General features: G+C 39.5%; 2 protein-coding genes across 4 annotated transcripts; both read left to right on the top strand.

Moving 5' to 3' along the window:
* Window positions 1-930: 930 nt before the first annotated feature.
* tomm70a (translocase of outer mitochondrial membrane 70 homolog A (S. cerevisiae)) lies at window positions 931-10,258 on the top strand. Its single transcript, XM_042417900.1, has 12 exons — window positions 931-1,276; window positions 3,281-3,454; window positions 4,696-4,822; window positions 4,942-5,051; window positions 5,142-5,290; window positions 6,967-7,174; window positions 7,334-7,468; window positions 7,581-7,688; window positions 7,819-7,935; window positions 8,110-8,207; window positions 8,310-8,432; window positions 8,513-10,258. Exons 1-12 carry the CDS (start codon window positions 1,037-1,039, stop codon window positions 8,664-8,666), a joined length of 1,743 nt encoding a protein of 580 aa, XP_042273834.1. The 5' UTR covers window positions 931-1,036; the 3' UTR covers window positions 8,667-10,258.
* Window positions 10,259-11,533: 1,275 nt separating this feature from the next.
* On the top strand, window positions 11,534-23,202 carry tbc1d23 (TBC1 domain family, member 23). Of its 3 annotated transcripts, none has more exons than XM_042417520.1 (19): window positions 11,534-11,633; window positions 13,108-13,219; window positions 15,123-15,228; window positions 15,953-16,157; window positions 16,244-16,367; window positions 16,453-16,577; window positions 16,670-16,716; window positions 16,796-16,899; window positions 17,039-17,161; window positions 17,261-17,353; window positions 17,447-17,617; window positions 17,728-17,770; window positions 17,860-17,966; window positions 18,084-18,226; window positions 18,547-18,591; window positions 19,411-19,499; window positions 19,630-19,765; window positions 20,092-20,286; window positions 21,094-23,202. In XM_042417520.1, the coding sequence occupies exons 1-19, from the start codon at window positions 11,596-11,598 to the stop codon at window positions 21,176-21,178; spliced, it is 2,091 nt and encodes a 696-aa protein (XP_042273454.1). In that variant the 5' UTR covers window positions 11,534-11,595; the 3' UTR covers window positions 21,179-23,202. The 3 variants fall into 3 exon arrangements, with proteins under 3 accessions (XP_042273454.1, XP_042273455.1, XP_042273456.1); XM_042417522.1 differs by lacking the exon at window positions 11,534-11,633 and adding an exon at window positions 11,933-12,062; XM_042417521.1 differs by lacking the exon at window positions 18,547-18,591.
* Window positions 23,203-23,584: the final 382 nt, after the last annotated feature.

The raw sequence follows: 23,584 nt of genomic DNA, 5'->3' as shown, positions 1-23,584 counted from the left end.
ATCCACATCACAAATAAAACTCACCCCAGTTGTAATGTGGCTTTATCTATCTGTGTAGTGTACCTTGGATTAAGTAGAAATACTAGATGGGTAGAAAGCATATCATCAGTGCCTTTCTCACCGAGGCTGGAGTTTTGACCAGGTGAAGCAAGGAACTGCTGCAGTGTCCTGGACATGTTAAATCATAGGTGCTATATGAGAGCACTATGTTCATATCTGATTTTAAGTTCCTTATAATTTCAGCCAACATTGTGCTTGGTCCATATAGTCTCTGGATCACATCTCTCATGAAAATGGTATTTATTCAAATTACTGACAAATGGTAAATCTGGTGGCAAACAGTGTTCCAGCATAGGCCTATTTGTCTCTTATGTATAACATTATAACATGTCTTCCCTATGACAATGATTCAGATACTGTACAAACTGTTCAGTCCAGTACATGCATGATAAAGTAGGCCACAGAGTGGATAATGTTATTGTGACAGTGACAGGTGGGGGTCATGTTTCCTGAAAGTACTGATATACACTCACCAAGCACTTTTGTAATGAACACCTGTGCAGTCTAATGCAGTCCAATACAACAGCTCTGCCATAAAGTCTATTTTTTACGAAGCTTGATGATGATAATTCTACTTTATATTTATTATTGAGGTCGTAGTGGATGGTGGTGGTGTACTGGTGCATTATACTGAAGCAAAATTCAAATGTGTTTGCTTATTTGGCTTTTTTTTACACTGCCCTTCACTGCAAACTATAACTGAGACTACAACAGACTACTGGTTCAATTCCGGAGAACTACTAAAATGGTTTGTTGCCACTATTTCTAAAGGCTCAAACTCCACAGTTTCTCTGAGATTATGATTGGACTACAAAATGTCACTACGTACTACAACTACACACAGTCCCGCAGTATCCCATGATTCCTCGGTGTGTCTGTGACCTCGCAGCACACGGGAAGAAGAAGTGGCGCCTGCTCACGCTGTCTGACGCACGCAGGTACTCGCTGCTGGTTAGCCACTGCTCGGTTGTTGATCATGGCTGCTTCAAAGCCAGTCGAGCCGCAGTCCGGGACTGGACTACCCCGCTGGCAGCTGGCACTGTTGGTCGGGACTCCCATAGTGCTGGGGGTCGGGGCGGTTTACCTCTGGAATCGCAGCCGGACGAAGGAAAGGCGAGGGAAAGGGAGCGGGGAGCGGAAAACACCGGAAGGCAGCGCCAGTCCGGTGCAGGGCCAAGACGGCGCAGCCCGGGCCAGCCGAGAACAGGAGGACATGGTAACTGATGCCCTGAGACTGCGTTTAATTCACCATTATCACGATAGCTGTGTATGCCTTTGAGCTGTGCGTACACCTTTCTTACTACATGCGTCATTGCCGTGAAAGTACAGTCAAGGACACCTGACGTTACCGAGCGTCGGTGGCAGCTACCTTCAGGAGAGCAAGGCCATTAGCAACCGGCTCAGCGGCGCTGGATTAGCCCGTGTTAATATGCCGGCTAGGTTAATTTAGCCTGGTTGCAAATGCCTGCACGCCTTTAAAAGCAACCATTGACTTTACAGAACATGTAAGTGCGGCTGACGAGTTAAAACATGTGGGAACAAAACGACACGAGGCTTTTTATTTGGAGCCACAAGCACAGCTTTGTAATTTTTATGTTTTGCAAATGTCATTTGAACCAGGCTGCGTTGGTTTCATTATACAGTGTGACAGGCTGTTGCTGGCTGTCATAGCTTTCATTTCGTGGTAACATGCATGCGTAATGGACACCTCACTCATGTTTCCCCCATGATCGTTCATTCAGTCATGCTATCGATATTATGGCGTCCATGAGCTAAGTTACATGAAGCAGCTTTGTGTAATTATAGAATACAATATCATTAGTATGAGATTGTTAGCTCGCAAATATGAAACCGATCCTATAAATAGGATGTCATTGAGTAATAAGTGTGATAAAGGTAAAATGTTAAGTCATTATTTCCAGAAGTTGTTGCCCTGTTAAATAGGTGAACTGATATCAAACTGGACTTTACATCTCACATCCCTCTTTCAATCCCTGCTCTGGTCACTTTCATATATTTCATCAAACTGGACTTTACATTGTACATTGCATCCAACCTCCACTGTTACATAATTAAATTATTTATTGCACATGTCACATTTAATTTTTGCTCTTGTCACAATTTCTTTGGCCATAACACAGCTGTGTACAGTCAATATATCATTTCAAGTTTTATATTCCATTTCAAAACTATTATTATCCCATTCTGTAAATAGATTTAAAATTTGTCATTTAATTTTAGCACCACTTTGTTTATTGTAGTAGTACATAATCATTATCACTTTAATCTTGCTATATTTTTAGTCAGACACATTCTTTGCGTGCTGCATACTTGGCTAATAAACAGATTCTGTTCATGTGTGACGTGACACAGACAGGATTCATTTAAGGTATTGTGTGATATTAATGCGAAGTAATGCACGTGGATTAAGACAAACATTCAACCGTTATAAACCATTTCACATTTCAAACACAAACATCAAATGGTTTAAGTCTCTTTGTTCCTGCAGTGTTTGCTAATGTCAGTGAAATGTGCTTTTCTTATCCATCATTGAGCTTATTTATTTATAGAAATCTGAAAGCAGGGTTTTGAGTTAATGCACAATTAATCGATTCGTCAGTGGTCAGAAAATGTATCCACAGGATGAAATCCATTAATCATTAAGTTGTTTTCTCTTGAAAAAATGCCAAACTGCAATTTTCACTTTTTTCTGACATTTTATTGACCAAACGATTAAGTAAGAAAATGGCTGACAGATTAATCAATAATTAAAATAATCATCATTTGCAGCCTACTATTACAGTTGTTATCCTAGAATCAGTGTTGGTGTCGGCATAGTTGTTATAAATGGTCCTTTTGCAATTTTGGCTCTTCTATGATTGTTTTAATCTGACAATTATTTTCTAGATCACCAATAATACACCAGAAAACTGTGAAAAATACCATCACGATTTCCCTGAGCCCAATGCAATGTCATCAAATGTCTGGCTTTGTCTTATCACAGTCTAAACATTAGATATTCACTTTCCTATGTGAAGACGATGAAAGGGAGTTACCAGTTTATTTTCTGTCAGTCGACTAGTTGCAGCTCTAATGGGTTGCTGAGAGATATTTAATTATGTTAAATAACCCTTTGGCTCTTCAGTCCTTGATCTAGTCTACTGAGATGCAGAAGACACCATTCAACCCATAAACACCATCTTTTCTCTGTCTCGTTTAGAGCCCTTTGGATCGGGCCCAAGCAGCAAAGAACAAGGGCAACAAGTACTTCAAGGCTGGAAAGTATGAGAACGCCATCCAGTGCTACACAGAAGCCATTGCTCTGTGCCCCACAGAGCAAAAGACTGATTTGTCAACGTTTTACCAGAACAGAGCAGCAGCCTACGAACAGCAGGTTGGTACAATCTTCTTGTAAATTTTAATGAGATTATTGTGATATTCAACAATGTAAAAAAAAAAAAAAAAAAGCTGAAACAGTGTCAGAAACACATCTTATGAGTGACGCACAGTACCAGTCAAAAGTTTGAACACACTGTCCCATTAACTTGAATGAGAAAGTGTGTCCAGACAAAGTGAATTTCTCACTGTTATGTCAACCTTTTGCTGCAATGACACTGTTGCCTCTGTCTGGCATCAATTCTTCATTCATTCTTTTGAAGAAATTACGTACAATAACATGCAGTCATTGTAGTTTGTTTTTAGAAGATCCTGGCGAGTGTCTTGCATGTTGCAGTATGGTACACTTTGTCTCCAGAGATATTCACTGGGTTGAGATGCTTGTAGAAGGAAAGTCATACAAGTCAGTACTCCTGACTCTTCCTTGAACTTAAAATAGGCATGAAAGAGCTTCAGTGCATGTTACTGTCCTCTTCTTATACCTTAAAACCAGAGGAACAGAGGTTTTAGATCTTTGGTCAATGTGTAGCAACACACCAAGTGAAACATCAACACTGAAACTGAGTGTTGTATTAATCTTACATTCTGTTCACATATGCTCTCTGGCTGAAAGTGTGATGTTGAGGTGATTAATCAGTGAAGAAGATTCCATCCCAGCTGCCAGCAGTTAAATGTTTGATGTGTTTGGACAACGCTAATCATGTAGACTAGTTTTGTCACTTAAGAAATGGTTTGTAAACCACTCCCTTCAATTTAGGCTGCAGTCTGCCGGGCGTAACTGGTTGTGTTGGTTACAGATACTGTCATCATATATGTTGGTCTTGAGATGTCATGATCACTATAGATCTCTTGATCTTATTGTGGTGAAATGATCTCTTTAACAGTCTGCAGTATTTTTCAGTTCTGCTGCACTGACATTTTTGTACAGACTTAGTTTGGACTGTAAGCTTTATGAAATGTCTCAACATCAATATGCACAGGGAAAAAATAAACTCTTTTAACAAAGATAAAGCATGAGCAGAAGTGACATTTACTCATAGAGAACTATTACCTTTCAGGCAAATCTGTGTCCTAGTTAATAAAAAACGTACTTCAACAAAGGAAAGAGTTTGCTACATACAGGTCTGCATCTCCACTGCACTTGTAAGCCTCTCTGGATAGTGGACACACTCTGGGACTCTACTGAATTCTCATACAGATATTTTTGGAAAATGTCAAAGTTTATAACTTTAATTTCAGCTGAAATGGACAGAAGTGGTGCAGGACTGCTCTCAGGCTGTGGAACTTAATCCACGCTATGTCAAGGCTCTGTTCAGGAGGGCTAAAGCTCTGGAAAAACTAGACAACAAGAAGGAATGCTTGGAAGGTGAGACCAGACCCCTTTTCTTTTAAAATTATCCTTTTACAAATGTGTCTTTTAAAATGTGTAACTGTTGTTGTGACAAAGACAAGTTGATTTGCTATTGTTTCCTTTTAATCCTCCAGATGTCACAGCGGTGTGTATTCTCGAGGCCTTCCAGAACCAACAGAGCATGCTGCTAGCAGACAAGGTGCTGAAACAGCTGGGAAAAGAGAAGGCCAAAGAGAAATACAAGGTATTTGTACACTTCTAGAGACATTTTGTTTCAGTTTCATTTCCCTGAATTGTCACAGTAAACATATATTTTTTAACCCTCCCTCTGCAGAACCGTGAACCCATGATGCCTTCTCCTCAGTTCATCAAGTCCTACTTTAGTTCATTCACTGATGACATCATCTCGCAGCCCCTGCAGAAGGGGGAGAAGAAAGATGAAGACAAGGACAAGGAGGGCGAGGCAGCTGAAGTCACTGAGAGGTCAGAGAACATTTGCTTATTATCAACTTAACTGGTTCATTTAGGTTTTACCAGGATGGACAGAGGAGCAGTGTTGGGCAGTAACGCATTACTTAGTCACCGTGTAATATTATTACTTTTAATGGATTACGGTTTGAAATTCAATAATTATATTACAGTTACTAATCCCAGTAACGCTCCATTACTTTTACACTTGGGGGTCAACGTGCTCGCTGTCTTACTGGATTGATGGAGGGTTGATATCAATGTGGTCTCTGCGTTCAGCTGGCAGACCTCTCTGGAGGACAAATGCAACTCGCAGTAATTCCAAAGTTGGGTCGTAGCTTAGCTGGCTCGCTATCGTTAGCCACGGGTACGCCTGCGTTCAGGAATCACCTGGCGCTGGTTCAGTTCAGAGAACTAAATCCATGAATCATGCAGCTGAGGTCGGGACTTCTGGAGTGCTTTGTGCAGTCACTGAGGCTACGCTAACACTAGCTGTTGGATGGTCAGTAAATTCTTCAAAATTGTATCCTGCCTGCTTCTTAAACACAAATACAATACATATTACATGTGGGTGTGGAGGATTGGAGCTGACAGCTGATTAAAAACGTAAAGTAATGAGTAATAAAACGCATTACTTCTGCTGCTGAGAAATAAAGTCATGTAATTACTTTTACAATGAGTAATATGTCATCAGTAATTTCAAGTTAACTTGTCCAACACTGCGGACGAGCTGGTGGCATAGAGCAAGATGCTGGAAATGTTCTACAGGTATCTTTGTCCCTGTGTTGACTTAACAGTCACATAATTTCCAAGAATATTTAAATGAAATGGGGAGGTTGCCATTAAAGCTCTGAACATATTCATGCTTCCAACGGAAGAAACTCATTTGGTTTTTATGATCCTACGACCTTTCCACTATCAGTGACAGTGACAGTGATGAGATGCAGGAGTGTGGGTGTAAATGTGCTTAATGGGAACTAAGCAGAACGTTTTTTCGGGGGAGTGTCGCTATCTTCCATATAGAATTTCAAAATGTTACTAGTTAAAACTTGAGGTTTGCACTAGATAAAATCCAAATGATGCATCCTCAGGAGAACATGAATGTATTCTGAAAATGTCATGGCTTTAGATGTTGATGTACGCCTGAGAATTACTGCCCTACTGTTTAGAGTAAATGTCAGGGGATGACTAAAATCATTATGATTCATCTGCTGGGACACAATTTTTTTTTTTTTTTTTTTTTTTTTTTTTTTGATATCTTGTGCAGAGGGTGTTGAACAACTAGAAATATTGACAAACTGAAAAGTAAAGGGATTCACAAAGTCAAAACAAATATGTAGTACTAGCTGTGGATCCAGAAGTAAACCTGGAGGGTCACAATCAAACACATTTTTGTGTAGTAAAGAAAATGTGCATGTCATTGATATTTTATGGAAACCTCTAATATTTTGAGTTTGCACAACAATATATGCCTATTAATCAAGTACTAAACAGTGCATTGTTAATCTGTTTCAGCATTACAATACATTGAAGTCTGTTTTAGTGCAGAGGGGCACATTGAAGATATCTTCTGAGGTCAAATGTTTACTTGCAGTTTAAAGTGTATTAAGTGAAATAATTTTTTGCAAAACTGTGAATTATTACCTAGTAGATTAATAGTTTTTCTCATCTGGTCTTTTTCACGTCCTTAGCTCTGGCTACCTGAAGGCAAAGCAGTACATGGAGGAGGAGAACTATGACAAAATCATCAGCGAATGCACCAAGGAGATCGAGTCAGGCGGACGATACACTGCTGAGGCCCTGCTGCTGCGTGCTACATTCTACCTGCTGATTGGCAACGCTACTGCTGCTCAACCTGATCTGGATCGAGTAATCAACATGCATGATGCCAATGTGAAGGTACGGACATGTTTTCCAGGTTTAATCTTATTTTAATGCATGCCATTTTTTCACAGCTTACCTTATGATGTTTATATATAAATAAAGACTTTTGAAAGATGAGCTGGTGGCTACAACATCACAGGATCTCTCTCTGTTGTGTCGTCTAATTTTTCACAGCTACGAGCCAATGCTTTGATCAAGCGTGGAAGCATGTACATGCAGCAGCAGCAGCCTCTGCTCTCGACACAAGACTTCAACATGGCAGCTGACATCGATACACGCAACCCTGACGTGTATCACCACAGGGGTCAGGTAGGAGTCTGGATGAACTGGTCTCTTTAACATAGCTCATTAGGTGCCAGTTTGTGAATGGATCCTGGTATATGCTGTAGTGTAAGACGAAGTCCTCTGTATTTCCTCTCAGCTGAAGATTCTGCTGGACCAGGTGGACGAGGCCGTGGGAGACTTCGATGAGTGCATCCTGCTCAGGCCTGACTCGGCTCTGGCCCAGGCACAGAAATGCTTTGCTCTTGTAAGTTTTCATCTAAACACTTTAAAAAGAGAGATTGTCTGACATTAACTTCACTATCTAATGAGTGAGTTAACTTTTCATCCTATTTGCTGAGATTAGCTGGTGAGTTTGTTTTTGCTATGTACTTCAGTATAGACAAGCATATACTGGAAACAACCCGTCACAAGTACAGACCGCCATGGACGGCTTTGAAGATGTTATCAGAAGGTTCCCAAAGTGTGCTGAAGGCTACGCTCTCTACGCTCAGGTATATAACCAAAAATGTGAATTTCTATTCCAACAGTGATCAGTGGTTGCTTTTTCTTATTTAAATGGCATTTATAAAATATTTTATTAAAATTCAGACAGAAAATGTCAGCTTCAGATGTTGTTGACATGTTCAACAGACCTTACAACGCAAGTGTTTTTGTTTATTTTTCAGGCTTTGACTGATCAGCAGCAGTTTGGAAAAGCAGATGAGATGTATGACAAGTGTATCGAACTGGAACCAGACAATGCTACCACATATGTCCACAAGGGGTAAGCTTTTTTTCCCCCTTCAGTTATGCATATTGTTAAAATAAGATCTGATTCATAAGTGTAAATTAGATATCAGTCGGTAATTCTTCAATATATGTCCAGTTTGTTACAGCTGCAGTGGAAACAGGACCTTGATTTGGGTCTAGAGCTCATCAGCAAGGCGATTGAGATTGACAACAAATGTGACTTTGCTTATGAAACCATGGGAACCATCGAAGTTCAAAGGTGAGATTAAAAGTTTGACCCAAACCTCATATTGTGTCTTTCTCAAAGTGCTTCAAATAACACGAGCATTTTCCTTCCAGGGGCAATCTGGACAAGGCGATAGAAATGTTCAACAAGGCGATTAACCTAGCCAAGTCAGAGATGGAGATGGCCCATTTGTACTCGTTATGCGATGCCGCATACGCCCAGACAGAAGTGGCGAGGAAGTACGGGCTGAAACCTCCGACGCTGTAACTTCTCGGCCTATTGATTGCCAATCTCAGTCTTCATTGCTGAACCTAACTATGTTAAAAGTGCAACTGTCTGACTTACTTTGATTTGTATAAAAATGAGTACTGGATCATAAAAGATAAAAGGAAGCACCCTGAATAACATACCGTGTTTACATCACATTAAAGGGGTTTGCTGTCATGGAAAAGATGGATATCTATTCCCAATCAAGCCAAGGCTGTGATCGGGGCTTCTGGTGTACTTGGTAGGTTGTTTTGGGTGGGGGGGTCTTTAACAACACAGCCCTTTGACACTTATTTCAACCACAATAACATCAACATTTTTTTTTTTTTTTTTGCTCAGAGTAAAGAAAGATTGTGTCATCTTGAGAGGAAAAATCATACATGAATGCTCATGTATACTTGTCCAAATTACAAGTAATGATGTGAAATGTAAGAGAATGGAAATGTGCTCAGTCTGAACCATTTACTGACTACGGTTTATGTGACACTTAGATCTACAGAAAATACTGTGAGAGCTTTATATAGTTCTAATGGACTGTTCACCTCTTAATTTAAGCTGATCTAAAAGGGTTTTTGTCCAGCTACCTTCCATATGTAACATACAGTATCAGTTCCGAATGCAAGATTAAAATTATAGTCACATGTGTAATGTCTGTGTTTGTAATCCTGGAATTGATCCCATAAGGGATAAGGGCATACAGAGGAGTTAGTTTAGGATCCTGAAGTGTTTTTTTTTTTTGTTCTGTTTTTTTTTTTTTTTAATTACAGGATTGCCTGTTTTTCTTTTTTTGTTTTTTTAAATATATATTTTTTGTGCAGCATGTTCACTTTATAAATAAATGTAAATGCAATGCTCGTGCTGTTTGAACACTAGGAACACCCTAACGATAAGAGACTGGGCAAAACACTTTGGATTAGGAAAATGTAACCAACTTTATGTCTTTAGTTTTTTGAAAATGTTATTTTTTGAACTGCCTCTAGTGTCAGAAGATGTCACAAGGGATTGGATATTCAGTGTTTGTTTTCCTAGCTCACTTAAATTGATAAACATGATTTATTTTCTATACTATTGTAAAATGTTTATTTTTCATGCTACATTTGGTTTCATCTTTTGACAGAGTAAAAAGACAGTGGTTTGATTTTTTTTTTTTTTTTTTTTTTCTCTACGTGCCCTCCTTTTAAATGTATCCTCCCACAACACAGGCCTTAGTGTTTCCAGCCTACATGCAGCACTGAGAATCTCTTGGTACAGTGTATGATTTGGTTCTCAAGTAGCACCTGTACAGTCATCTATAAAAAAGAAATGAGCCACAACTGCTAAAAGATATTTTCATGCATGTAGCAGCATTATTGGCAACATTTCATTGAAGGTGTGTCATTGAAAGAACCAAATCATGCATTCCAGCTGCAGCTGGTGGGAATTACTCAGAAATCATCTTCAAACATGGGTTAACCTCAGAGAAATGGATGTGACATTCAGCTTCAGATATCCACTAAATTCTGACTGACAAACTACACTGACATTCTTCATCAACAATATGTATGGTGACCAAAGTGAAAGAATCCTAATAAAGTTATAATTCCTGGAATGAATTTCATCTTTGCAAGTTTTCTTCCAGTCTGTGCACGTAGTCTTGTACTCTTTAGCTCTATGTTAATGCTCTGAGAACTCTTTGACTTTTAATGGTTGGAGACCTCATTATTTGTTTGTCCTTTGAAATGTTGCTGAAACCAGATAAATCCCCAAATTGAAGGAGTTTATTATTCCTCAGTAACCAAAGTGATGTCATGGCAGCATTTTCATAAACTGGTGAAACTTAACTTGTTGGCTTAATAGTATTGCTTGATTAATAATGGTCTTTTTATATATCTGATATTGTTTATGTGTGTGTTCTTGAGGTTTCACAGATAAAATAATTTGTAAAAATGGAACATCACACTAACCTTAAGTGGACATTTAACATTGCAATAGATATAGCTTTTGAAGATTTTGTTATATTTCTCTCCAATTCTAAATGACCCAGGGTTAATATAAAATTTATCAGGAGGTTGACCTTTGGACAAGTAAGACTATCACCTGTTACAGTGGTAAAGTGGGAGAAGCACAGATATAAATAAGAAAATGAATGATTGCTGAATTCCATTCAGCTGCTTCAGTTTCAGGGTCCTGATAATGTGTGTGCTGGCTGACACTGTCATGGTTTACTAGTACACAGACACCATCGTTAATGTTATTAGTAACACGTGCTTTCCATAGCATGACTACTGCAAAGTGTCTGCTTAGAAAAAAGCCCATAATCAGCAGAAACAGTCATCTGTCCAGGACTAACTACTGGTGTTGATCACGAACAATGATTCAAGAGTGAACAAAGCGACTTAGTTTTAATCCTATTAACACCTTGAGGCTAGAGGTCATTCAGAAAGAGGATTTGATATTACATGACGTAGTGTGTCAAAATGTAGCATTTAGCCTTTTTTTGTTAACTTTTCAAAATATACAAAACATAATGAAGCAAAAAAACACATTACAGTAAATCAGTGAAAAATAAGTAACAGAACAAACAGAAGAAAACAAAATCTGGGCAAACAGAATTAGCTACAAGTACTGTGAGAAAAAACAATAAACTGTGGAGAGAAATGAGAAATAAAAATAAGGGGAAATTTAGGGGACATTTAGCCTTCTTGATCATAACATGAAGAAATAGGTCTGTTTTATATCCTCCTGTTAAAATTACAAATATCACTCACAAATACTAAAGTAGAGCCTATAAAGTCTTTTAATTATTGTTAGCTCATTCATCGCCGAACAGCTTGAAGTGTTACAATCTAGTTGAAGGATAATTGATCAGACAATCTAATTAATCAATGACAGCATCGCGCGACAGACGGGCCGTGTTGACGGCATGTGACGTGTCTCCGTCAACACAACAATGGCGGATGCGGTGGAGGAAGCTCTTCAAGGCAGCTGGTGAGACGGTTTTACATTAAAGAAGAGGGGTTTTTCTTCGACTGTCAAACAGTTGTGTTAGCTTCATCTGACAGAATTTAGTGTGTAGTCACTAAAAAAGAGTTTGTGTGGTTAATTTGCTCTGCTGACGGTCGATGTTTGTCTTATCGAGCCAGTTTGGCACCGTTACTGCTCGGCAGCTAACAGCTAATATTATTTAACCAAGTTGGTTCTGATAAATCAAGAGTCGAGCCATTAACACGGACACGAATAACCAAAGAGCTTGTGTGAAAAGTCTTTATCGTTTCATCACTTTCTTCCTCACTTTGACAATTTCAGGGGCAAAGCTTGTTAGCCAGAAAGCTAACAATATCTAGCCAGACAGCCGGTGTTTGTCGGATATGTTTCAGCTCAACTAGAACCAAACCCTGAGCTCAAACCCCAATCCAGGTCTGTTTTAACCAAACTCTCATATCGCCAGTGTTTCATCTCATCTTCCTGAGATGTGACACAATGACCTGTTGGGTCCAGCAGGTTTTTCAACACGTTTGACTGCATGATAATGAAGAGTCAAATCAAAATCATCTGCAGATTAGTATTAATTATCGTACATAGCTATAATAGAGCTGCAATGATTGGTCATTTAATCGATTAGTTGTCAACTATTAAATGAATCACCAGCTATTTTGATAATTGATTAATCGTTTGGAGTCATATTTTAAGAAAAAATGTCCAAATTCTCTGATTCCAGCCTCTTAAATGTGAACATGTTTTGGTTTTTTATGATAATAAACTGAATGTGTTTGGGTTTAATTAGACAGGATGATAACTAAATATTATCTTAGTTTATCAATACATTTTAAATCAATTTGTTGATGATAGGTGGCCATTAGAAGTTACCAAAGACCAAATAAAACTGCTAATTTTGTTTGACCAAACATAAAAAACTGAAAGGCATTCATTTTGCAATTATAGTAAACATTGAAAATCCCTAAATTTATTTAATTTAAAACAAGAGCTGCAACAATATGATTCATTGATTAGTTTACTGACAGAAAATTAATCCAAAACTATTTTGGTAATCGAAGAATCCTTTTTTGTTTGTTTGTTTGTGTGGATTTTCTTTTTCAAGCCAAAACACTAAATATTCACTAGTTCATGCTTCTCAAATGTGAGGATTTGATGCTTTTCTTTGTCATTTATGATAGCAAAGTTAATATATTTGTGCTGTTGGTGGAGTAAATCAAGCAACTTGAAGGCATTGATTTAAAAATAATATGAAAATGATATTTGCTTTCTTTTATGTAGACTGACTAATCAGTGAAGCCACTAATCACTACTGCTCAATAAGATTGTGTATCATTATCGCAGTGAAAAATGATACATTTGCTGCAATAACTCAATTTCTTTAGGAACTATGGACACATTTAACACATAAGAAATCTTTGTTATGTTGTGGAAATGAACTTCATTTGTTCTCTGCGCGCCTCCTCAGGGACCAGGATCTAGCTGAGGCTCTGGACTCTGGCGGCTCTGACATGGAGATGGAGAGAAGCATCATCCAGGTCCAGGAGTCTTCAGCTCAACACAGAGCCAAGATGTGGAAGGTGAGGAGCATGTTTACACACTGTGACCACTACAGAGAGGGTTAGGACAGCAGTGAAGTCTGCAAGATAGTCATTTGTCTGAAGCTAAAATGACTATCTATAAGAAACTTATAATGTGACAGTTGTAGTTTAAAGCATAGAATTCATTCATCAGTTCATTGTTATCCATGTACAAGATCATGTGTATGGATATAAATAGAAGTGAGTAACACTTCTACTATTAGAGTCCACTCGCTGATGGTTATCGTCCTCAGACAGAAGCCAACAAACTGGAAAGACAAGCATCACATACGCAAATGATATGAAGGCTGTTACTACTTCATGACACACCCACAGCTGGAGTTTCAGTAGTGTTTGAAACCACATACCTACGATGTCATTTCAATACATTGACAATTACTTTACAACAGCGCTACCCTACATTCTATGTAAGTTAGCACTCACAGAGTCTTCATTTCATTTTACATCAAAACTTTGATACAGTTGACAGTGTTGGATTGTATAGGATCAATAAATATGCTTTAAAATATTATGAATATATTCAAAATAATTATAAAACGAACATAGTAATACTAGAAATAAATTTGTTGGTACTTGTATATTGGCCTGTTGACTTCATCTAATTACTTTAAAACATTAAACAACAGGGTGCGGAGGGATGGATAGATTTCATCAACAAATATTTTAAATATTTTATAAACAGTCATAAGTTTCATACATGAAACAATGTGAAATATTAATTTGTCCAGTAGATTGTATCCACACATTGATACTCAGATATTTTTTTTCAGTTGACTGAACAAATATTTATCCTTTGATAGGATGAAGGCTGTCCACACCAAGGACTATAACCATAACAACAACAACTATAACGATAGCGATGTGAGCATCTGTAAACAGCGGTGCCAAGCACACGTCACATGCTCCAGCTGTGTCGGCAGCTTAAGAAAATGGATATTGATGACTTGTTACTGTTGTATGTTTCACAGAGAAAAAAAAGAAAACCAGAAGGGTTTGTGTTCACAGGCTGGTGGTGATTCAGTGTGTTGCTCATAAGTATTTTGGGACACTAGTTGGTGTGATGTTCCAGTATTTACAGACCAAATTGCACTGATTTGACTAGATGGAGATTTTGTGGTGTCGTATGGTTCAGGGGATGGATTTTGATTGGCTGTCAGTGTTTCTATCGTTCATCAAATCTCTCTGAATGTGATCCCTATGATATCGTTCGCCACTGTCGTTGTCATTATAGTTGTGGCGTGGACTCCGTCATCCACTTGAGTTAGAACGATTTCCAAAACTATATTTGTTGTTATAGTTATTGTTGGTGTGGAAGGCCCTTTACTCTACATATTGTGCCTATTTTACGGGGTAATCCAGCGATGGCCATGAAATCAGCTTTACTCAATTATTTATGGCAGTTGGTGATTATTTAATGTGCACTCCAACTGTCGGAACAAAACGGGCTTGATGAATAATTCTGATAGACTTATATTCTTTTGACAGGTTATATTCTAAGTTCATCATTGCTTCAAACTGCATTTTTCACTGGTGTTACTGTTTTGTTTTGATAAAATCCTGATGCGAGGAGCCACATCACCTCTCACATTTACCTCTTTGAGACTTAAAAGATACTTTTAGTGCTAAAATGTTTCATGAATAGCTCTTAGAGCAAGAAACATAGGAGTCCTAAAGTAAAGACAAACTCTTCCCTTATTTTTAGGAATTTCTCCTTACTCGGCCTGTTTTTTGGGTTTTTTTTTTAATCTTTGAGTAACACTGTTTCTTAGTGGAGCAGCTGTTGACAGACCAGACTCAGTCTTTCATGTGTATCTATCAAGTGTCCCTTTATCACTCAGTAGCTGCATTTTTAGCAATGATTCCTTGTTTTTTTTGTTGGCAGATCGCTCTAAATGTCTCCGGCAAAGGAGACAGTCTGTCTCCCTGGGATGGTGTCCTCGATTTACCCGAACAGACCCTCATTCACAACCGCAGCCAGCAGCTGATTGGTGAGTAAAATACACATGCCTCTAATTTCATGACACAATCCTGAATTTAGGAATCAGTAGCACCAAAATATGGACAGGATGAATTTAATCACTTGCAGTTTGTGCAGGTGCAGGATGTGAGAAGCACCAGTCATAATTAAAACAAACCGTTCTGTATATTTTATGAGGAGGATTTATCCTGAGTGAAAACTGGAAGGATGATCTGGCTTGTACCATTTATAGGCAGAATCTCTACTAGTATTTTGCTTGTAAAATGCTGAAAGAAAAACTAACCAAGCCAACATTAGACAAATCATTTAGCCTCAGTAAGAACCCTTTCATGGTAGCAGATAACTTAAATACCAAAGCATCCTCAGGACTTTCCAGAACCTTGTGTCTCAAGTTGAGGCAGTATACACGACACAAATAGACAGATGCACACCTCTGTAAGTGACAGGAAGGGAGAAAAGGTTATTTTAATTTTGGATCTCACTTAGTCTGCCAGTATCTAAAGAAGATTGTCAGGATTTAATAGGAAGAAACAACAGTCTGCTCCTTTGACAAGATCTATTGTGGCTCAAAATAGGAAGCAACAAGGCATGCAGAAAAAGTGCTATTTTTGTGCTTAACCTCTCAGGTTCGTCACACTGAGTAGGTTTGTTTTGTCAGCGTGAATTCAACATTTCATTTTTACAAAGATATTTATAGAAAAACACTACTAACACTTCCTTGTCCACATGTTTAGACCAGCTGGAAGTATCAGAGGAAGAGAGGAGCGACATGGTGTCCGATGTTGAGTCAGTCATCACTTTCTACTGCAAGTCCCGCAACATTACCTTCACCCCGGAGCTGAGCTGGCCGCACCTGCTCAAACCACTACTGGGGCTTCAGCTTCCCCGCAGCGACCTCTACAACTGCTTCTACGCCATCATGAACAAATACATCCCCAGGTGAGTCGTCTGAGCACTCCTTGTCCTGTTGGTCCCGCTCATATAGTGGCTTTGATTATAATGCCTGCAAAATGTGTCCATTTCAGGGACTGTGTGCCAAACGGCCGCCCCTTCCACCTATACAGACTACTGCTGCAGTACCACGAGCCAGAGCTCTGCTCCTTCTTGGACACCAAAAAGATCACACCTGACTCCTACGCCATCAACTGGGTTTGTTGAAATGTTACTGCTCGTTGATTCAGACAGTTCATGTATTTGTTAAATGCTAAATGTATTGTTTATTTTGCCTCAACAGATGGGCAGTCTGTTTTCCAGCCACTGCCTTCCTGACGTCACCCAGGCCTTGTGGGACTCCTACCTCCAGCAGGCTGACCCTTTCTTCATCTTCTTCCTCATGCTCATCATCCTCGTCAATGCCAAGTAGGCAGCCGCTCATGGAAGCTATACAGAAAAACATGTTCATACTGAGGAAATTCGAACCTAGATTTGATTTGTCTTTGTTTGACCCTCAGAGAGACCATCCTTGCACAAGAAGGAGACAGCAAAGAGGACATCATCAGTAAGTTTGACTTCCTGTCTTTTGATTTGTTCAATATCACGTTAAACATCGGGCATAATCAAGGCTTTCTCTGTCACAGAAATGCTGGAAGCATCTCCATCCCTTCTGGAAGGTGAAGACATTGAAGATTTGTTTTCTCTGGCGCAGTATTACCAGAGCAAGACCCCTTTGTCTCTCAGAAAGGTAAGGCACTACATACGGATGTTGAACATGGAGTTGCGCTGAGTAGAACCAAGACTGCTAACAGAGATGGAGGACGCTGCACAAGAGAATGCATTGTTTAAAAACCATTATTGTGTGTTGTTTTTTTCTGCCCTGGTAGATGAACCAGAATCTGTTTGGTAGCAGCCTGGTGGCTCTGAAAGAAGAGGACACAGACCTGAGTCAGGCATTGTGTCTCCCCGTGTCTGTCCCCGAGATTCTGCAGGCCAACCAGCAGCAGCAGGTCAGTAACACTCAGCTGACCTTTGATTAGCTTCTGATAACGTGGAAAAATAGTAACTAAGAGAAGATGATGTCTGATGTGATAATAATGGATTTTCAGGATGGGGTACGCTTCTTCGTGGTGGATTGTCGGCCCGCTGAGCAGTACAACGCGGGGCACCTGTCCACTGCCTTTCACCTGGACTCTGATCTGGTGAGCGTAAATGTCACTACATCCATTAGTAGAGTGAAATGACAGTAAATGACAAATGTGAATAATGTAATAAATGTGTCATTTCTCCCACAGATGCTCCAGAACCCATCTGAGTTTGCTCTCTCTGTGAAGTCGCTCTTGGAGGCACAGAAGCAGTCTTTGGAGTCAGGCTCCATCGCCAGCGGAGAGCACTTGTGCTTCATGGGCAGTGGGAGAGAGGAGGAGGACATGTACATGAACATGGTGTTGGCCCATTTCCTGCAGGTGAGGGACTAGATGATGAAAAGAGTTAACATCATCGCTAGAAAACACATATTGTTACCATGTTTACCAATTATATAATATCTTTGCTAATTAAAGGCTTTCTGTTACAGAAAAACAAAGAATACGTCAGCATTGCTAAAGGAGGTTTCATGGGTGAGTGGGTGAATATTTTGAGAATGTCACAAATGCAGTTTGGATTTGGATAAGAACTGAAAACTCACTCGAGATTTGTGTGATTTCAGCTCTCCAGCAGCATCTGGTAGACATGAACGTCGAGGGCCTCGACTCCTCGTACGTCCACTGGATTGTCAGCACGTCGGGATCTCACAGCAGCCTCAGCTCTGCGGATGTAAGTGTCCACGGATGTTGAAACACGTTGACCTTAAAGAGAATCTTTTAGCTCTGCGATGCATTTCGAATGTTTCTCCTTCTTAACATGGATCGTTTTCTTTTCGTGACAATGCAGGGAGATTCTCTGAGCAGCCCTGGAGACGGTAAAGGCGTCAAGTCTTTGGTCAACAAAATGACGTTTGCTCTCAAGTCCAAGTCGGTAAACGTAAAGGAGAAGATGATCAGCTTCATTGAGAACACCTCCACTCCTGTAGACAGGTGAACATCCAATTATATCCCTCTGGGGAACTCATGCTACAACACACTCTTACACTTCACTTCTTGGTTAATAGTGGTGTAAATGTTGAGCTTTGCTGGGATTAACAATTCAACCAAAATGTATTATTTTTATTATCTGTACGCTTGGCTTAATATGTGAGCAATTGTGACATATGTAGCCAGTAAAAATGTTTCGATTTCTACACGCTTCTTACACAGTATGTACACTGGGCTATCAAAATCAGGCAACTATCTCCTATAACAGTCTTTTTTGTATTTTAATTTATGTTCACCATACCTTGTGCCTTATCCCACGCTAGAATATCTTTCAATCTGCCCTGGCCAGAGAAGGTGATTCCTGATCGGTAAGAGCTAACATCAAGCTGTTTGTCACCAGCATGTCCACTGGCTGCAGACCCACCAGTCCCCCTCCCTGGGACTGTAGGAGACTTAGTCTGTGTCACATTAACGCATGCCTTAGTGTCAGCATCCCCTGCCTCACACCGCTCACTCATATGATATAACACTACACGTTCCCTGTGTACAAGACAAGGGTTTTTTTCTTGAGATCTGTCTTCATGCTTTCACTAACAACATCCAACACTGCTGTTTAGTTTGCACCGCTGAAGCCGCTGTCGCCTCTCAGGGAGCATTGAGTCATCTTTACATCCACAACCCACTGAGTCCGTTCGTCTCTTTCTAGTCTGAACAGCTGAGGCGTTTTAGGGAGAACCTCAGCTTCACTGCTGTTTGCTTAGAGATGCACTTTTAACAGTCTGTCTTTTCATTTCATTGTTGTTCTTTTTAGATGATAGCCAGGGCTATGCAGAAAACTTGAATCCTCAATGAAAAAAAATAAAAACAACACTATGATTTGCTGCAAATAGCCCTGAATATCATACAATGACTTACCCGTAACTCTTCTAATATCCAAGTAGAAATGTCTCATTTAACCTCTGTCTTTATATTTAACAGCATAACCTGTGGCAGTAGTGGGCTTACATGTCTAAGAAGGTTTTTTCACTGCAGCCTGGAGGTCTTCATGTCATTGCTATTTGTGTGCAGCCTTGCTGTTATGTGTATTTAATGTGACTTTTCAGTCGCAGGCATTGATATTTCTTCACTTTTTTCACTCAGTGCTGATGTGAAGCTCTAAAGTCGCCCTGTTTGCTTCCTGTCTGTAGGCATGTAAGCAGCAGCGACCGTGTTGGTAAACCTTACCGGGGGGTGAAGCCTGTTTTCAGTATCGGTGACGAGGAGGAGTATGACACAGGTAAAGTCTTTCTGAACGCAGCTGCAGTCGGAAAATTAAATTATTTATGAAAGAACATACATTGCAGCACCATATTGCTATGTGATACAGTTTTGATTCACCACTATCTAATGTCTGCCTCCCTCAATAGATGAGATTGACAGCTCATCCATGTCAGACGATGACAGGAAGGAGATTGTCAACATTCAGACCTGGATAAACAAACCAGATGTAAAGCATCACATTCCGTGCAATGAGGTGAAAGAAACCGGTCACATGTTCCCGAGGTGAGTCGGACGACTAACTGCCCCAGTGAATTTGATTACTAAATGTTACACTGAAACTTTCAGGCTGTGTTTCAGTCATCAGAAATGACATAGTGTTTCATAAAAGTAATGTGTGTATAAATTATTCCTCACATGACTCCCCCACACCCATCTTCCCTAACTGTTATGGGCGTAGGAGTCCGAATTGGGCAAGCAGTAGGGGAAGTTGCACCTAAACATGACTAATCCCCACTTCTTTAAAAATGAATGAACAAGAAGCATTGAAATGACTCATGAATGAGTTATTCGGAGCACTCACTCTGTCTGGTATTCTGTTGTCTTCGCAGCCACCTGTTAATCACAGCCACTCACATGTACTGCCTGAGGGAGATCGCCTCAAGGAAAGGCTTTGCCTACATCCAGTCCAGACAAGCACTAAACTCTGTGGTGAAGATCACATCCAAAAAGAAGCACCCAGAACTGATCACGTTCAAGTTTGGCAGCAACAACTCAGCTGGAGTGGAGATATTGGCAGTTGAAAGGTGACTGTCTACAAACACAGATTGTTGTGAAAATTTAACATCCTAATGATCAGAAAACACCCTAATTGGTTGTGATTTTGAAAGTAGTGATAGAGGACACCCTTCTTGTTAGGCTGCATTCACACAGGACTCCTGTTAACTGGAATGTCCAGTATTGAATTGGATTGTTCAGATGACCCCGATTATAGTATGACCCCCAGTCTTTCAAAAAATATTGTCATGTATAATCTAATATGGTCATTTGGTGTTATTTCTGACTCTGTTTTGGATTTCATTCAAGCCTGTCAGGTTATTTAAGCTGTAATTTAAAAAAATATAACTTATCAACCTCAGAGCAAAGGTAAAATGGTAGCAAAGTCCAGTATGGGTGCCAATATTATAGAACTTTTTGGACGAGAAAAAAGTTTTTTTTGGTTTGGTTTAAATTGAGGACAAAAATCAGATTCTTTAATAATTTTGTCACATTTTGGGAAGTACACTGTCTTTGTGCTAAGCTAAGCTAACAGTCTCCTGGCTGTAGCTTCATATTTACTGTACAGACATGAGAGTGATCTTCTCATCTAACTCTCGTTTCCCAAAATGTCAAACTATTCCTATTAACCTAACTGAAGATCTCTTAAAAACTAAATTTTAAAATGACATGAACAGATTCGTACAGGACACCTTTAGAGATCCCCCTGGGTGATAAAGGGTTTAATTTTGTTCTTGTGAACACAAGAGAATATTTTATTTAAATCCAATGTTATTTCCCTGTTTTCAAATGTTTCCTCCTCTTCTAATGTTTTTTTTTCCCGTCCCTCCTCTCAGATATTTGATACCCAACGCAGGCGATGCCACCAAGGTCATCAAGCAGCAGATCATGAAAGTCCTAGATGCTCTGGAGAGCTCGTAAAGGGAGACGGGGTCATGATGGGGTATCATGACGGCCAGCCGTAAACACAAACTGTTAGAAGAGTCTCTGTCTGCCAAGAGTGAAACCTTCTCCCGCTCTCTCCCTCGGCTGTCCTCCTTCCTGGACAGATCCAGCGCAGTGTTGACTGTGAAGCCCCGTGTGTCTGCGTTTGAGGACACGGGGGCACACCGCTGACTGCAGAGCTGTGGGACAGGCTGTGTGTGTTGAAATACTTAGGTGCTCCGCAGTCATCCAACCATCCTCTTACACTAAGTTAAAAAAAATATATATATATTGGTTATACTGTATGTTTTTCTTTGCTATTGATAAAACATCATTACAGTGCAGTTCCACTTTGGAAACTTCCCTCTGGCCTTAACGTAGCGTACTAACTGACCAATGGCAAACCTGTTCAATAACCACATGACTGACCTTTTCTTTTCACTTAAACATCACGGTTCTGACCCCATTTTTTTTGTAGCGAACACTGTTGCATTTCAGTCTCTTAATTTCCTTTTTCACGTGTCGACAGTTGGTTTCATGGTCATTGTTCAGGTCAGGAAGTGAGCATGAGTCAAGTACCGCCAGCTCAAACAGAAGATGCACATCCCATTTAAAGAAAAAAAAAAAAGCAGTGCTGGCACATGAGGCAGGTTTCCTACCGCAACAACTGTTTTGATAACTTTTATTTTCCAGCAGACAGCCTTAAATAGGAATTATTTGAGGATGTTTATAAATATGTAATGTATATATTGTGTAAACTGCTCTATATCAGCACAGACGTTTGCAATGTCATTTTGAAAGCATATCCTAGTGGTTAGAATATGCGGTGAAACTTTACGTGGCTTCTAAAACCAGCTCACATGGTTTGAAGTTCCCCCTTCTTTCTAGAGCAAGCAGTAAGTAAATAAGCCTTTTACAGAGTTTCTAATTTAAGAATGAATTAACCTCATCTCATAGCAGTGTGATGTAGCTCTCAAAAAGCATCGTTCATAAGCCCCTCTGGACTACATTAGTATTACAAAAGGAGGCTCAGTGATTGTAGTTATCGAGAGCCTGAGCACCTCAGTATTTTTTTTTTCATTTCATTCAGATACAGTATGTCACTGATTTTTTTTTTTTTTTTTTTTTTTCCCAAGTTAAATGGATGAAAATGTCCAGATGAAATATGTGACTGTTGAGTCCTCTCATCAGGAAGGCTGTCACTGTCATTGAAGCAACATCCTGCTAACTGCTAACTATTTTGAAAGATTGCTGTAACAAGGACTGTGCTGTATACAGCTTTGAGAGGAATGAAAAGATAATGTGATTAAAAAAAAAAAAAAAAAGCAAAGTCATTATATATCTATGGTTTCAAATCTGTCTTGTCCAGTGTATTAATCTAACTAAGCAGCTTTAGTTCGCTTGCCACTGTTGCCTTCGGCCTCATGCCTGTGATGTGTGATATTGGCACCAGCAGTGGCAACATATCACAGTATATTGCTGCTTCTTCCTCTAACCTTTAACTCTATTTCAGACTTTTCCTCGCTTTCCTCGCTTACTTATTCATTTGCGTTGAAGTCTAGTTGTGTAGGCAGCCTGGGTATTAATTGTCAAGCGAAGCCTCTGAACTGACAGCTCCTGTTGAAATTTCAGTCCAGAGGGGGTTTATCCCTTTTATCATCAAAAAAAAAAAATTGAATGCAGGGAGAACTCATCCTGACTAAAACATTAAGGCACATTTATAATATGGGCAACAAAAAACCAAAACTTGAATTAAAGACTCACAAATCTGGTCTTTCTTCACTCCAGTCTTTCATAGCATTCCTGTGTAACCCATGCATTGTGTTGTAATTTGTAATTTTGTGATATTTTTCAGTATTCAACTGACTGGAACATCCTTGATTACTCTGTTAACATCACTGGCAAAGGATGTCACCACTAGTCGAAAATGCAACATGTCTCAAGTGTAATTTGCACCTTACTGTACTGCTATTATTTTCTAAGCGTTTCTGTTTTTAATAAATGGAAATTATTCGACTGCACCAGTGGAAATATAGTCATTCATGCATTGTCATTTGATATACATGTACATTAAAACTGTTGTTTTTTGTTGTGTACTTGAGAAAAAATCACCAGAATGACAGAGGCCTTTCACAGTATTAATGCATTTTTCTCTCCGTTTGGAAAAGGAAAAAAGTAGCTATGTGCCATATTTGTAGAGCTCAAATATTAGAGAGGAAATACACACACTGGTGTCCTGTTTCTGCAAACAATGAAACAAGAATATCATGTTTTCTATGTTTACCCGCTTCTTCACAAGTGGTGGCCACATTGAAGGACAGATGACTATGCAAACACCTACTAAAAGCAAAGGAGTAGTGACAATATGTAAAGTTTGGTCTCCTTTATAGTTGTGTGTCCTTA

Source organism: Thunnus maccoyii, chromosome 7 (assembly GCF_910596095.1).
Source record: "Thunnus maccoyii chromosome 7, fThuMac1.1, whole genome shotgun sequence".
Taxonomy (NCBI): Eukaryota; Metazoa; Chordata; class Actinopteri; order Scombriformes; family Scombridae; genus Thunnus; species Thunnus maccoyii.
Note: the sequence above shows the minus strand (reverse complement) of the source record. Positions and strands in the feature narration are given on the sequence as shown.

Excerpts from the sequence above, each read along its gene's own strand:
- tomm70a (XM_042417900.1), top strand. The coding sequence starts at position 1,037 with ATGGCTGCTTCAAAGCCAGTCGAGCCGCAGTCCGGGACTGGACTACCC. Across the intron at positions 1,277-3,280 it reads GCCGAGAACAGGAGGACATG|AGCCCTTTGGATCGGGCCCA; the intron begins GTAACTGATGCC and ends TGTCTCGTTTAG. Across the intron at positions 7,469-7,580 it reads TGTATCACCACAGGGGTCAG|CTGAAGATTCTGCTGGACCA; the intron begins GTAGGAGTCTGG and ends ATTTCCTCTCAG.
- tbc1d23 (XM_042417520.1), top strand. The coding sequence starts at position 11,596 with ATGGCGGATGCGGTGGAGGAAGCTCTTCAAGGCAGCTG. Across the intron at positions 16,158-16,243 it reads ATGAACAAATACATCCCCAG|GGACTGTGTGCCAAACGGCC; the intron begins GTGAGTCGTCTG and ends TGTCCATTTCAG. Across the intron at positions 17,354-17,446 it reads TTCACCTGGACTCTGATCTG|ATGCTCCAGAACCCATCTGA; the intron begins GTGAGCGTAAAT and ends TTTCTCCCACAG.